General features: G+C 47.8%; 1 protein-coding gene across 1 annotated transcript in view; it reads left to right on the forward strand.

The window, feature by feature from the left end:
- Window positions 1–16272, forward strand: part of SV2A (synaptic vesicle glycoprotein 2A) — a 53720-nt gene that overhangs the window by 35666 nt on the left and 1782 nt on the right. The window contains exons 4-12 of the mRNA XM_053369381.1: window positions 442–593; window positions 1052–1185; window positions 2374–2463; window positions 4995–5105; window positions 5364–5452; window positions 7478–7642; window positions 8679–8812; window positions 9156–9359; window positions 13268–13427. Of these exons, the coding sequence (XP_053225356.1) occupies window positions 442–593; window positions 1052–1185; window positions 2374–2463; window positions 4995–5105; window positions 5364–5452; window positions 7478–7642; window positions 8679–8812; window positions 9156–9359; window positions 13268–13427 (1239 nt within the window). The remainder of the gene's footprint in view (window positions 1–441; window positions 594–1051; window positions 1186–2373; window positions 2464–4994; window positions 5106–5363; window positions 5453–7477; window positions 7643–8678; window positions 8813–9155; window positions 9360–13267; window positions 13428–16272) is intronic.

Raw genomic sequence — 16272 nt, forward strand, 5'->3', positions numbered from 1 at the left:
CCCTTGGGCTTGCTGATCAGAAGGCTGGCGGTTCGAATCCACACTCTGTCCCAGCTCCTGCCTACCTAGCAGTTCGAAAGCACACCAGTGCAAGTAGATAAAGAGGTACCACTGTAACGGGAAGGTAAACGGCATTTCCGTGCGCTCTGGCACTTGTCACGGTCCTCCATGCGCCAGAAGCGGTTTAGTCATGCTGGCCACATGACCCGGAAAGCTGTCTGTGGACAAACGCCGGCTCCCTCAGCCTGAAAGCGAGATTAGCGCCACAACCCCATAGTCACCTTTGACTGCACTTAACCTTCCAGGTCCTTTACCTTTATATTTACCTTTTTACCTATAGTCAAACAAAATTTGCCCTCTGCCCAGCTTGAACTTGGAAGTGGTTCAGATCCCACCAGCATGTTTTTCACTTCTCTTTCTCTCTCTCTCCCCTTTTTCTAGTATTGGCGGGTCGATTCCCATCGTTTTCTCCTACTATTCAGAGTTCCTGGCCCAGGAGAAGCGTGGGGAGCACCTCAGCTGGCTGTGTATGTTCTGGATGATTGGGGGAATCTATGCGTCTGCCATGGCGTGGGCGATCATCCCCCATTATGGTAAGGGATGGGAAATTGCCAGGGACGAAGGAGACCAACTGACTGGGGCTTCCTCTCTCCATTTGGCCCCAATCATGCACAAATCCTATACTGGGAAAAGAGCTGGATTTTATCCGTGGGCTATTGATTATGCATATGGGGCTCATTTGCATATATGTGAAGGGGATTCATGCAAGGAGCAAATCACCTTGCCTCAAAAACCACTAGACATTTTATTTCACCTTCTTGGCACCCCTTGTTTGTCTTAGGGGCTGGAAACTTGGGATCTGCATTCTGAACCCAGTGCAAATTTTTGGGCTTGCATGTTTCTGCTTTGGAAAGTGCACACATCTGGGATGTTGTGAAATGGAAGATATTTGGGGCAAATGTGGGGAGAGAGGTGGGTGTAACAGATTTTTATTTTCCAATCCTCCCATCCTCTTCTTTTCCCACCCTCTGGGGATATTTTCCCGCCGAAGGCTGGAGTTTCCAAATGGGGTCTGCGTACCAGTTCCACAGCTGGCGCGTCTTCGTCCTGGTCTGTGCCTTCCCGTCCGTCTTCGCCATCGGAGCCCTCACCACCATGCCGGAGAGCCCCCGCTTTTTCCTGGAGGTAAAAGGAACAGAATGGCTTAAGGGAGATGGGGAAGAGATGGAGGAAGGCATCAGAGCAAGGCTGGAATGTGGGGAGGGGAAAGACCCAGTAGGTTGGTGTTACTAGGGCTGGCCCAAGACATTTTGGCCCCGGAGGTGAACCTCAAAATGGCACCCACCTAGTGGTGAGGATGTTGAACACTGAACAGAGATTCATAAACTGAAAATAAAATTTTACAGACGATGACCTGTATGACATCACTTTACAAAAATTACAAAATTTTATTTTCAGTTTATGAAATAATGCTATATTCTCCCACCACGCTGACGAAGATCTACGAAACAGCAGTCAATATTTGGAATCTCTGTTCAGTGTTGGACATTATATTTGCTGAATACAAAAAGCTTCACATCTTATCTTTCAAAGTTCGGTACCTCTCTTCATTTAAAGACTTTCAGAGACTTTGAGTCTAAGATTTCATTTTGAATTTGTTACTGTTTGAAGGAATTCTATAAAGATGGTCTATTATGTATGTCTATGGTCATCGTGTTGCCTAAACCAGTGTTTTTCAACCTTTTTTGGGCAAAGGCACACTTGTTTCATGAAAAAAATCACGAGGCACACCACCATTAGAAAATGTTTAAAAAATTAACTCTGTGCCTATATTGACTATATATAAAGTAATTCTCTTGAATAGGAATCAAATAAACACAAAGAAAGTATTTTATAATTACTTTATTATGAAATAGTAAGTAAACAGAAATATCTCCTCCTGCTCTGGTCCTCCTGGTGACTCGAGCTGCGACGTCTTCTTCTCTCCGCTGCTGCGCACACTGTGCTCGGGCGGGAAGGAAGTCGGAAGATGATGTCCTGCTGTGATAGGTCCAGGCTGGAGTCTGGACCAATCACAGCCCGGACATCAGAAAAGTGGAGGGTGTCCCCCTGAGGAGCGCCAATTGGCGCCCCTGCTGGCCGAGGGCGGGGTCAACTCCCCCCATACCCAGGACACAGTCCGGCGCCCGCCTAGTGGGCGAAAATTTGACTTTTTAAAAAAATCTTTCAATTTTTTCAATTTTCCCCACTAGTGTGCCGCGGAACAGTGGTTGAAAAACACTGGCCTGAACGTTGTTGCCGTAACACACACAGGGCAGAACATTGGTTAATGGCTTTGTTATTCTTTAAAAAATGTAACATTTCCTTTTATAGAACGGGAAACACGACGAAGCCTGGATGGTTCTGAAGCAGGTCCACGACACCAACATGAGAGCCAAAGGTCACCCCGAGCGAGTCTTCTCGGTGAGGGATCATCCTGGGCACCGTCCCAGCAGACTAAAATGGACAAACAGCGCATAATCGAACTGTGGGACTCCTTGCCACAGGAGGCAATGATGGCCGCCAACCTAGGTTGCTTTAAAAGGGGGTTAGGAAGATTCATGGAGGAGGGAGGGCTATCGGTGGCTACTAGCCAGGATGGCTGTGTTCTGCCTCCATCGTCAGAGGCAGCAAAGCTTCTGAACGCCAGTGCTGGAAGCCACAGGAGGGGAGAGGGTTCTTGTGTTCAAATCCTGCTTGCTGCTTTCCCAGAAGACAAACAACAACAAACCTCTGGTTACATGAAAGCTTCAATAAACACACAAGACGTAACCAGCTGTACGTTTGAAAAAATAATATATACTATGCATTATACAGTGGTACCTCAGGTTACATACGCATCAGGTTACAGACTCCGCTAACCCAGAAATAGTACCTCGGGTTAAGAACTTTGCTTCAGGATGAGAACAGAAATCGCGCGGCAGCAGCGGGAGGCCCCATTAGCTAAAGTGGTACCTCAGGTTAAGAACAGTTTCTGGTTAAGAACGAACCTCCGGAATGAATTAAGTTTTTAACCCGAGGTACCACTGTACTGAATTGTAGATTTCAACAGAAGTAGCTCATGAAGTTCAACGGAAAAAGTAGAAGACCCAGTGGATCAGTTCATTCTCTAATCAGTTTATGCATATGTGAAAATATCTATTTCACCTGTCTGTTGATAGAATCCAATAATCCACATGAAGGGCTGTTACAGTTCCACAGAATCCTTTCACAGAGTCTAAAACAAGGATTTCCCGAATATTAGCCTTGTTTCGCCGTCCTAGGCTTCATCAGTAGTACAAACTCATATATGATATCACAGGACAGTGGATCTTATAGCATAGTAGTAGCTACTGACACAACAGTCTGATGAAGTACTACTGATGAAGCCTAGGACAGCGAAACAAGGCTAATATTCCGGAAATCCTTGTCTTAGACTCTGTGAAAGGATTCTGTGGAACTGTGGAACTACGTTGGAGCATATTTTCTTTTCTTGTGATTTTGGCATTTATGCCAGAAGACAATTGTTAGAGGTCTTACAACTTAACAGGCTCTGTTCTATGCCGCCAATGGTTCAGGACCTGCTCTCGGACAGGATTGATCAAATTACTTTAATAGTGGCTAAATTTTTGAGTGCTGTCCATGTGGAAAGACTGGGCCGTTATAGAGAGATTTAGTGGTTTGTGATTGGTCGGTGATGTGGTAGTGTTTTACTGTACTATTTATGCAAATTGTTATGCTGAATTCGTATTTTCCACAATTTGTATACGGTGTTTGTTTGATAGTGTGTGGTTTGCTATGCCTAATAAAGGATTGATTGATATTGAACTGCAACAACCTTTCTTACGGATTGTTGGACTCTATGAACAGACAGGTGGAATAGACATTTTCACATATAAACTGATTAGCGAATGAACTGATCCACTGGGTCTTCTACCTTTTTCGTTGAACTTCATGAGCTACTTCTGTTGAAATCTACAATTCAGTACAATGAATAGTATATATTATTTTTTCAAACGTACAGCTGGTTACGTCTTGTGTGTTTATTGAAGCTTTCCCAGAGGCATCCAGTTGGCCACTGGGCAAAGAGGATGCAGAACTAAACAGGCCACTGGCCTGATCCAGCAGGACTCTTCTTATCTACTTAGGTTCTAAATGCTTTGGGTTGTGATTTTGCGGGGTGAGGGGCTCACTGCTGTGACATTAAAAATCTAAATCTGCACCTCTTAGTTCTTGTGTTTACACCCCGGTGCCTTGCAATGCCCCTGCTGGGAATCTTTCATAGTACAGTGGTACCCCGCTAGACAAATGCCCCGCTAAACGAAAAACGCGCAAGACGAAAGGGCTTTCCGATTTTTTTTCCGCTTCGCAAGATGAATTTTTCTATGGGGCTGTCTCGCAAGACGAAATTTTTTTCAGGTTCTTGCGATTTTTTTTGCCTTTTCTGAAAGCCGCTAAGCCGCTTATCTGCAAATTGCCGCTTATCCGCTAAGCCGCTAAGCCGCTAATAGCCGCTAAGCCGCTTATCTGTCAATTACCGCTTATCCGCTAAGCCTTTGATAGCGGTGCTCCGCAAGACGAAAAACCCTGCAAGACGAAGACACCCGCAGAACGGATTAATTTCGTCTTGTGGGGCACCACTGTATACAAACTTGCAAGGTCCTGCCCTGAATCTAAAGCAGCACTTCCCAAACTTAGATCTCCTGCTATCTTGGGACTACAATGCCCATCATCCTTGACCTGTGGTCTTGCTAGCTAAGGACGATGGGAGCTGTAGTCCAAAACTTAGATCTCCTGCTGTCTTGGGACTACAATGCCCATCGTCCTTGACCGCTGGTCCTGCTAGCTAGGCATGATGGGAGTTGTAGTCCAAAACCCTAGATATTGGGGAAAACCATGCTCTAAAAAGCCTGGAAAAGAAAGGTATCATCATTTCCCCACCTTCCCCCTCCAACTTTTTTTTTATTACTCCACAGGTGACCCACATCAAGACCATCAAACAGGAGGATGAGCTGGTAGAGATCCAGTCCGACACGGGGACCTGGTACCGGCGCTGGATGGTCCGCTTCTTGAACCTTTCCCAGCAGGTTAGCTTCTGGAGCAATGAAGGCTCAGTGGGCCCAGCCAAATGGCCCTCTCACTTCCCTCACAGAGCTTGCACTGTTTGGCCACATTCCGTCGCTGCTCCCTGACTCTGGCAACGATTTGCAGACAGATAGGAAGTGCCTTCAGAGTCCAATCCTGCACACTTCAGCAAACTGTGGAAAGCCTACACTGATTTACCCTGTTCCCTCCCCCTAGCCCCACCCCGGAGAGGCTCAAAATGTGTTTTTCTCTTTTTACAGGTCTGGGCGAATTTCCACCAGTGCTTTGTTCCCGAATACCGTCGGGTGACCCTGATGATGATGGCGGTGTGGTTCACCATGTCCTTCAGGTGAGGCTAGTATACCTTTATTCCATTTATTTATTTCATAAACTTCATATACCGCTTAATCATAGGGGGGGAGGACGACCGTCAAAGCGGTTTACAAAGAATATATAAAACAATAAAATTATCACAATTTTTTTTTTTGGCAACAGTAATTTAAACCGTACAGAAAGTTAAAGCTGTGATAGAATAGACTAAAACATATACAGTGCTACCTTGGTTCTCAAACGTAATCTGTTCCGGAAGTCCGTTCCAAAACCAAAGCGTTCTAAAACCAAGGTGTGCTTTCCCATTGAAAGTAATGCAAAACGGATTAATCAGTTCCAGACTTTGAAAAACAACCCCTTCTGATTGGCAAGTCCTAGGCTCTGTGGTTTAACCCACAGCACCACCTGTGTACCTCGGGTTAAGTACTCAATTCGTTCCAGAGGTCCGTTCTTAACCTGAAACTGTTCTTAACCTGAAGCACCACTTTAGCTAATGGGGCCTCTTGCTGCCGCCGTCACACGATTTCTGTTCTCATCCTGAAGCAAAGTTCTTAACCCGAGGTACTATTTCTAGGTTAGCGGAGTCTGTAACCTGAAGCGTATGTAACCCGAGGTACCACTGTACTCTAATTTCCCCCCTGTTAAAGCCCACTTACCCTGCGAAGCAGCCCCCTTGAATTCTGGGGTTGCACAGCTATGATTATAGGCTTTGATACCCGCAACTTCCCACCTTGCACACTCGCCTGCAAGCTCATTAGCAGGCAAATATCCAGCTGCTGCAACAGTTAAACACGGAGCTGATATTTAATTTATGCAACGAGGACTGCCGTGCGGCCGGAATCAAAGGCTACCAATTTGTGCAGCGGTGCAAGGAGAATATTTAAAAAATATTTTTTTAAATGTTTTTTCCTTTTCTTCCAAAAGCCCGTAACCACCAAGCTCATTTGCTGATATGACTCAGGGGGATAGAAGAGAGAAAGAGAAGGAGGGAGAATGAAAAAGGCAGCCTCACGAGCCACAGTTCCATGACTGATCTCCAGGCAGCTCTCGTTAATTGGAGCTGTCAGTGAAATAATTTTCAAAGAGGAAATAATTGCAAACGGCTCGTGGATCAGTCATGGCTGGAGGCTGGCGATTTGGTTTGCAGGTGTGCGGGGAGAAAGCTTCCTTGGCTGACGGTCCGTTCGAAGCCTAATGAAGCGACACCCTCGTTTAACGAAACTGGCTTTCTCTGCTCCCTATCTCCATCAGCGACAGGATTGTATGATATGCCTCTGAGCATGTGCAGGGATTGTTTTAAGCAGTTGGTCTAACAGAGCAGAACTGTGTTATTTCTGCCTGCAGGTGGGGTGTGTGTTGTCTAAGGAAATCGGAAAGCTGCCTTATAGCAAATCAGACCAATTAGTCCATTAATTAGTCCGGTGGTTCCCAAGGTGGGTGGTACTGCCCCTTGGTGGGCTGCAGGATTATTTAAAGGTAAAGGTAAAGGGACCCCTGACCATTAGGTCCAGTTGTGACTGACTCTGGGGTTGCGGCACTCATCTCGCTTTATTGGCCGAGGGAGCCGGCGTACGGCTTCCGGGTCATGTGGCCAGCATGACTAAGCCGCTTCTGGCGAACCAGAGCAGCGCACGGAAACACCGTTTACCTTCCCGCCGGAGCAGTACCTATTTATCTCTTTGCACTTTGACGTGCTTTCGAACTGCTAGGTTGGCAGGAGCAGGGACCGGGCAACGGGAGCTCACCCCGTCGCAGGGATTCAAACTGCCGACCTTCTGATCGGCAAGTCCTAGGCTCTGTGGTTTAACCCACAGCACAAGGGAGAGGCATTGGAGGTTTAAATAACCATCGCATCATTTGAGAAGCTGGTATCACTGGATCAAGCTGGACAGTTTTGTCGAATTAACTGAATAGCTTTAATAAGATTTGGAATAAATGTTTCAATTAATTTGACACCATTTTGAATTTTATTGTGTTACTGCCTTCCTTAGTAGGGGACGCGGGTGGCACCTTCCTAACTCTTTCAACCCCCTTCCTCCGGCAGTTACTACGGTCTGACCGTCTGGTTCCCAGACATGATCAAGCACCTCCAGAACATCGAGTACGCCTCTCGCACCAAGGTGTTCAACAACGAGTCGGTGCGCCACATCACTTTCAACTTCACGCTGGAGAACCAAATCCACACCCGCAGCGAATATTTCAACGACAAGTAGGTGGCCACTCTCTCTTGCTCTTCGAAATGTGGCAACCCTTCCATATGATAGGCTCTGGTTCGCCAGACGGGTCATGACCTAGACCATTGGGAGTTTGTTCCTTGTTGCTTGGTTCTGCGTGAGAACGGGGCCTTCTCAGTGGTGGCCCCCGTCTAGACCATTTGTGGAATGCTTTCTCCTGGGAAACAGGCCTAGCACCAAGATGGTTATCTTTTATTGCCAGGGTAATACCTTTCTGTTTTGGTGGTTACATTACCCTCGACGGTGGTGCTCAACTTTCAGCGGAGTGGGGTTATGACTTGTCCTTAGATGAGAATTTTAGGGATAGAATAATAGAACTGTAGAGTTGGAAGAGACCATGAGGGTCATCTAGTCCAGGGGTCAGCAAACTTTTTCAGCAGGGGGCCAGTCCACTGTCCCTCAGAGCTTGTGGGGGGCCGGACTATATTTTGAAGGGGGAAAAAATGAACGAATTCCTATGCCCCACAAATAACCCAGAGATGCATTTAATAATAATAATAATAATAATAATAATAATAATAATAATAATAATAATAATTTATTTATACCCCACCCATCTGGCTGGGTTTCCCCAGCCACTCTGGGCGGCTTCCAACAGAATATTAAAATACAATAACCTATTAAACATTAAAAGCTTCCCTAAACAGGGCTGCCTTCAGATGTCTTCTAAAAGTCTGGTAGTTGCTTTTCTCTTTGGCATCTGGTGGCAGGGTGTTCCACAGGGTGCATGCCACTACTGAGAAGGTCCTCTGCCTGCTTCCCTATAATTTTAAATAAAAGCACACATTCTACTCATGTAAAAACACCAGTCAGGCGCCACAAATAACCCAGAGATGCATTTTAAAGAAAACGGCACATTCTACTCATGTAAAAACACGCTGATTCCTGGACCGTCTGCGGGCCGGATTGGGAAGGTGATTGGGCCGGATCTGGCCCCCGGGTCTTAGTTTGCCTACCCTAGTCCAAGCCTTTTTCCCTACTCAAACCCATAGCCTCTCTGTTTTACGACAGGTTTATAAGCCTCAAAATGAAGTCTGTGTCCTTCATCGACTCCTTGTTCGAGGAATGTTATTTTGAAGACATCACATCTAGCAATACGTTCTTCAAGAACTGCACCTTCATCTCTACCGTCTTCTACAACACGGGTAAAGTCTGAGGCCGCCGCGTGCCAAAAAAGCAAACAAAAACCTTTAAAAAATATTTCCTTTTTCCAATTTTTCAAGTGTTCCTACAATGAAAATTACACCTGAACAAAAAAATATCTATCCTGGCTCTCCTTCCTATTCTATGGTTAAGTCATGCCACCTTCTGGTAGGACCAGTTGTTTAAGTGAGTTCTCTTTTATTCTTTTATACACTGTGGGAGCCCATGTAGAACCACAGGACTGTACAGTAGGAAGGGACACCAAGAATCATCTAGTCTGACCCCCCTGCAGTTCATTTAATAAATAAAAATAAAATAACCCTCCGTCTGTCTCTTGACCCACAGACCTCTTTGAGTACAAGTTCATCAACAGCCGGATCATCAACAGCACCTTTCTCCACAACAAGGAAGGCTGCCAGCTGGACTTCAGCGATGACAACAATGCGTACATGATTTATTTTGTCAGCTTCCTGGGCACCCTCGCTGTGCTGCCAGGGAATATAGTCTCCGCGCTCCTGATGGACAAAATCGGGCGACTTCGGATGCTGGGTAAGGGTTAGAAGTAGTCCTGTCGCCATTGACAGATGAAAGAGATGGAAGATGGTGGACTCTCCTTCCTTGGAGGTTTTTAAATAATAATAATAATAATAATAATAATAATTTATTTATTTATACCCTGCCCCTCCCGGTTCAAAAACCGGGCTCAGGGCGGCTAACAACAAATTTAAGACACTTAATTATAAAAGCAGCATAAAATACAGTATAAAAACATGAATAACAATAAAATTCAAAAATCAGTTTAGGGGAAATAAGCATTAAATAATCACCAGGGCTAGCTGGCTGAATTGGTCCTACTTGGGCCAGCGAGGAGACCAGGGGAGAATTAGCTGTGGGGTTCCAGAGCGGGTAATCTTCATAAAAAGGGGAGAGGGAGGGAAGGAAGGGGAATGAAGTATCAGGCTAAGTTCAAATTGAAAATCAGGCGGAATAGCTGTCTTACAGGCCCAATGGAAGGAGGTTAAATCCTGCAGGGCCCTAGTCTCATGGGACAGAGCATTCCACCAGGTCGGGGCCACCACTGAGAAGGCCCTGGCCCTGGTGGAGGATAGTCTGACTTCCTTAGGGCCCAGGACCTCTAAACTATGGTTATTCATGGACCTTAAGGTCCTCTGCAGGGCAGACCAGGTGAGGCGGTCCCGTAGATACGAGGGCCCTAAGCCACAAAGGGCTTTAAAGGTCAAGACCAGCACCTTGAACCTGACCCTATATTCCACCGGGAGCCAGTGCAACTGGTAAAGCACTGGGTGAATATGCTCCCATGGCAGGGACCCCGTGAGGAGCCTCACTGCAGCAGTCTGCACCCGCTGGAGTTTCTGGGACAGTTTCAATAGCACAGCGAAGGCAGCTGCCTAATGTCAATAGGCAGGGAGTTCCACAGTGTAGCTGCTGCCACACTAAAAGATTGAGTTCCTACAAATGAGAAATGGGTGTTTTGTAGCACCACTAGAAGTGCCACCTCTGTCGGTCGCAAGTGCTTGAGGAGTATGGCAATTTGCAGGCAAACTTCCCCCAAGTTGCTAAAGGCTTTATATACGAATAGGAATGTATTGTCTGGAAATTTCCCACCTAATTACTGGGGAAAAGGCACCGGTCAGATCACAGGAAATTGATGGCCAAAACAGACCAGGCCTTAGTGTGTCTGTATTATTATTTTTTTGCCAGCTGCAGGGACCACAGATCCAGACCAGGACTGTGGCATGAGTAAGAGGCGAGAGCCAAATCCTTTGTGCTGCTTTCTTGTTGAAAACTGCTCCCCCACACTCTGAATTTTAAGTTGCTCCATGAGTATAAATGGCAGGTTCTTTTCAGGAGCAAAGAAGGAGGGCGTTTTCTTTAAGAAAAGGGTACGGGGAGGGGGGGAATGATTGCCCTAGCCCGGAGCTGCAATTCTGATCTAGTATCGGACTCCGCTCAGTTCTTGCACTGCACACAAAATGCAGCTCAGTCGCTAGAGCGTGAGACTCTTGTGGGTTCAAGCCCCATGTTGGGCAAAAACAGGTCAGCAAATCTTGTGGGGGGCCGGACTATATTTTTTGGGGGGGAAATAAACTAATTCCTATGTCCCACAAATAACCCAGAGATGCATTTTAAATAAAAGCACACATTCTGCTCATGTAAAAACACCAGGCAGGCCCTACAATATCACCCAGAAATTCATTCTAAATAAAATAGAAGGCAATTGGGCTGCATCCGGCCCCAGGCCTTAGTTTCCCTAGGTAAAGGTAAAGGGACCCCTGACCATTAGGTCCAGTCGTGGCCAACTCTGGGGTTGCGGCGCTCATCTCGTTTTATTGGCTGAGGGAGCCGGCGTACAGCTTCCGGGTCATGTGGCCAGCATAACTAAGCTGCTTCTGGCAAATCAGAGCAGCGCACGGAAACGCTGTTTACCTTCCCGCTGGAGCGGTACCTATTTATCTACTTGCACTTTGATGTGCTTTTGAACTGCTACATTGGCAGTAGCAGGGACTGAGCAATGGGAGCTCACTCCATCGCGGGGATTCGAAGCACTGACCTTCTGATCGGCAAGTCCTAGGCTCTGTGGTTTAACCCACAGCACCACCCTAGTCCCTTAGTTTGCCTACCCACGGGCAAAAAGACCCCAGCATCACAGCGGGTTGGATTCTACGATTCTGTGGCAGTGCATTTTGGTGCAAAGAAAGGTTTCGGAGGGGCAGGGAATCTGTTGCTTTGTGGCCCTTTTGACTTTTGTGTTAATTGGCCTTGTTCGTTAATGTTTCCCCACGAAAGAGCCCGTGCGATTTGCTCAAAAGACCCTGCTAGGCAACAGGGCTGCATTTTCATTTGTGTGAATAGTTGCTGATTTTGAATGAATGAATGAATAATGAAGCTTCTGGAGAACTAGGAACCAAATTGGTGCGTGGGCAGGATTCCTGATGAACAGTTTACATCGGTGGGAAGGTTGGCATTGTGGCACCTGGGAGCCCTCCGCCCCCCCTTGAGGTCTCCCCAAATTCTCTGAGCTCCTCCACCTCTTTGGACATGAGCTAGTGAGGGTGACGACTTTTCTTCTCCCTTGAAAAGCACATAGAGCTGAAAGAGTGACGCTTTTCCAGGCACAGGTTAAGTCTATTGCATCTGACTGTTACCCAGATACCTTGGGAAATCAATGAGTGTGTGTGTGTGAGAGAGAGAACATAGCTGTCAACTTTTCCCGTAGGGACGCGGGTGGCACTGTGGGTTAAACCACAGAGCCTAGGACTTGCCGATCAGAAGGTCGGCGGTTCGAATCCCCACGACAGGGTGAGCTCCCGTTGCTCGGTCCCTGCTTCTGCCAACCTAGCAGTTCGAAAGCGCCTCAAAGTACAAGTAGATAAATAGGTACCACTCCAGCGGGAAGGTAAACAGCGTTTCCATGCACTGCTCTGGTTCACCAGAAGCGGCTTAGTCATGCTGGCCACATGACCTGGAAGCTGTACGCCAGCTCCCTCAGCCAGTAAAGCGAGATGAGCGCTGCAACCCCAGAGTCGGCCACGACTGGACCTAATGGTCAGGGGTCCCTTTACCTTACCCTTCTTCCGAATAGGATTCTTCGCAAGAAAAGGGAAAAGTTGACAGCTTTGGAGAGAGAGAGAGCATTTTCTTTTACTCTCTTGAGACAAATACAGACATATTTACACACTTTGTATACAGGAAAGAACTAATAACAAAGTTTGCTACATTCTTATTAATTGGCTGTATTCAACTGAAATTGCAGACTGCTTGAATTAAGTCAGCATGGCTAACTGGGCTCCATTAATTCAATGGGTCTGCTTTGAGCAGGACTTAGCTAGGTAAGGTAAAGGTAAAGGGACCCCTAACCATTAGGTCCAGTTATGGACGACTCTGGGGTTGCGGCGCTCATCTAGCTTTACTGGCCGAGGGAGCCGGCGTACATCTTCTGGGTCATGTGGCCAGCATGACTAAGCCGCTTTTGGTGAACCAGAGCAGCGCACGGAAACGCTGTTTACCTTCCAGCTGGAGCGGTACCTATTTAGCTACTTGCACTTGGCATGCTTTCGAACTGCTAGGTTGGCAGGAGCAGGGACCGAGCAACGGGAGCTCACCCTGTGGCAGGGATTCGAACCGCCAACCTTCTGATCAGCAAGTCCTAGGCTCTGTGGTTTAACCCACAGCGCCACCCACGTCCCACCCGTTAATCAACCCTATTGCAGAAACTCTTATTTTTAGCAGTACTCAAAAGGCTGCCAGTAATACCGAGCCCTCCTCTGGGTTTTGAACCTTGCCCACCATGAGGTCTAGAAACTTGGTTGATGATTCCTAAGAATGGATGCAGAGGGCAACGGGTGCAGTCAGACATGCCTAACCTTGAATTAAGACTATCCCATTGACTCTTCTCTCTTCCCTCCCCCCTCCCATCTTCTCCCCGACGCATCAAGCCGGGTCGAGTGTCATGTCCTGCGTGAGCTGCTTCTTTCTGTCGTTCGGGAACAGCGAGTCCGCCATGATCGCCCTGCTCTGCCTATTTGGTGGGGTCAGCATAGCTTCGTGGAACGCCCTGGACGTCCTCACGGTCGAGCTTTACCCATCAGATAGAAGGTAAGCCTTGCCTCCCCCTCTTTGCAGAAACCCCACTTCTTGGGGAAAGCCTGCCAGAGTTGTAGGGGTCTGCGCTTGGGTGGTGGTCAAAGGCGATTTCTGCAGCAGAAATCCACCATCCTGGAGCCAACCAATCGGCATGAAAGGGGAGCATTCCTAGCCAATGAGAAGAAGTCCCCTTCCCCTTTGTGCTGATTGGAGCCAATCAGAGGGAAAGGAGGTGCGTCAGCCACTGAGGGTCGGCTCCTAGGGTCATTCTGCAGGTGGGCAGGAGTGTGCTGGACCCAGGGGTAACCCATGAAACGCGGTGCAGGACTGGTCCAGAAACCGAAGGTTCCACTAGGAGTCAGTCTGACAGGGCCAAGGCAGGAAACCAGGCAAGGACAGGTGCAGGATCTAGCATACAGCAATGTTGCTCCTGCAACCTGGGGCAGGGTCCGACAGCCTTTTATCTTTCTCGTGGTAACGGCTGGTCCTGATCCCCTGGCGACTCACCTCCCTGTTTCGCCCGAAGGTGAACATTCCTCCTGCGAGTACTCAGGTCTCTCCTTCTCTCAGACCTCAGTCTCTGCAGCTCGCGTGGGTTACTAGACCCAGAGGCCGCCTCAGCCTCCCCTGACCCAACCGGTAGTGGAGCAGCTGTAAGTGATGGCCCAGCTGGAGGCAATGAGGGAATCCCTGCATCTGGAGCCAGGGCAGGCTCAGGCCCCTGACTCGGCCCAGCTGGTGCTTGTTGCAGGGGAACCTGTGCAGACTAGGACTCTTCAGGATCAGGCCCCAGGCTTGGTTCAGATGATGCCTGAGGCAAAGGATCCGGTGCGGACTCCTCTGGTTCCGGGTCCGAGTCCCAGGCCATCACAAGAAGGAAACTGTACTGGAAGGTCCAAGATCTCTAAGGTGCAGAGGTTTCTGGCAGGGTGTCCATTTGCAGAGGGCAGTCTTTCACTACAGGGTTGGGGAACCCAGAGGATAATCCTGGCCCCTGAGGCCATTTCCCCGAAATCATAACTCACCAGCTGACATCCCTTGCACTCATCATCTGAGCAGGGGGTGATGGGTGATGCAATCCAGAACATTTTGGAGGAGTTGGACTTCACTAAATGACCTTTGTGGTCCCTTCAGACTCTACGATTGTACAAAGTAGGGGGAAGTTGTCCTCGCAAAGTGTGTCACGGATCTTTCTTTTGGCTCCTATGAATTCAGATGCTGCTGCAAACCCTCCTGAGAGGGAGAGCCAGTGTGGTGTAGTGGTTAAGAGCGGTAGTCTCGTAATCTGGGGAACCGGGTTCGCGTCTCCGCTCCTCCACATGCAGCTGCTGGGTGACCTTGGGCCAGTCACACTTCTCTGAAGTCTCTCAGCCCCACTCACCTCACAGAGTGTTTGTTGTGGGGGAGGAAGGGAAAGGAGAATGTTAGCCACTTTAAGACTCCTTAAAGGGAGTGAAAGGCAGGATATCAAATCCAAACTCTTCTTCTTCTTCTGTTGCGAATCAAGAATTTCGCTTAAAAGAACCCCCAGATCCCAAGTTGATAGTCCTCATGGTTTACAAGGACAACAATGTATATGGTTTTTTGGGGAATGGGGGCAGGAGGGTTCAGAAGCACTGCCTGAATGCTTCTGCGATGCCAGAACTATGGGAGCTGTCTAGATTGTGAAGGACTCTAGAGGTGGTCTAAAGCAGGTTAATTGCATCCCTCCCTGCATTGCAACATCTTAAAAAAGAAAGTGTAAAATCCAGATCTCATGACGGTGCGGTCCTGTCCCTTCCCTCCCAGCGCCTCCAATGTCCTTTCAGGGATAAACACTTTGCAGGGGGAAGCGAGAGGCTGCCTAGCATTGGAAATGAGGGCAAGCCGAGGAAAAGTGACGCATCCAGCTTGCCAGTCACACGCCAGCCCAGGGTGCCCGCAGGGACCTTGGCAGCACAGGAGAAAGGGGGGGGAGAGAGGGAAAGAGAGAGAACGAAGGCAGGATGAATGGTTCCTGGAGAGGAGCAGAAACCCAGTGCTGCGTTTTTTCGGTGGGAGCAGAGAGAGAGGGGTGAAAGCTTAGAGGTCAGGTCACAGAGGCTGAGGTCCGTTTCGAAGCAGCAGCACAAACAGGCTTTGCAAAAACAGAGCAGCTGTAATGAAATCAGCAAGACTCTTGATATTCTTGATTACTTATTAGTAAAATTTATACGCTGCTTGGAGGTAGCAAAAAAACCTGAAAGCAAAGGCTTACAAAATACAGTGGTGCCTCAGGTTAAGAACTTACCATATTTTTCACTCTATAAGATGCACCAGACCACAAGACGCACCTAGTTTTTGGAGGTGGAAAAGAAGAAAAAAAATATTCTGAATCTCAGAAGCCAGAACAGCAAGAGGGATCGCTGCACAGTGAAAGCAGCGATCCCTCTTGCTGTTCTGGTTTCTGGGATAGCTGCGCAGCCTGCATTCGCTCCATAAGACGCACACACATTTCCCCTTACTTTTTAGGAGGGAAAAAGTGAGTCTTATAGAGCAAAAAATACGGTAATTCGTTCTGGAGGTCCATTCTTAACCTAAACCACCACGCGATTTCTGTTCTCATCCTGAAGCAAAGTTCTTAACCCGCGGTACTATTTCTCTGTTAGCGGAGTCTGTAACCTGAAGCGGTCTGTAACCCGAGGTACCACTGTATAGATCAAGTTGTTGTTGTTTTAAATGCCATTCCTCCTCCCTCTTCCGTTTCCTCTTTTTATCATCATAATCATCATCATCAACAACAACAACGCCCCCCCCCCCGGATCTCTAGCATAGCTGTCAACTTACAGATTTGAAAATAAGGGACCAGCAGCTTCGAAAATAAGGGATCAGCAGCCAA

The sequence above is a fragment of the Podarcis raffonei genome, chromosome 16 (genome assembly GCF_027172205.1).
Source record: "Podarcis raffonei isolate rPodRaf1 chromosome 16, rPodRaf1.pri, whole genome shotgun sequence".
Taxonomy (NCBI): domain Eukaryota; kingdom Metazoa; phylum Chordata; class Lepidosauria; order Squamata; family Lacertidae; genus Podarcis; species Podarcis raffonei.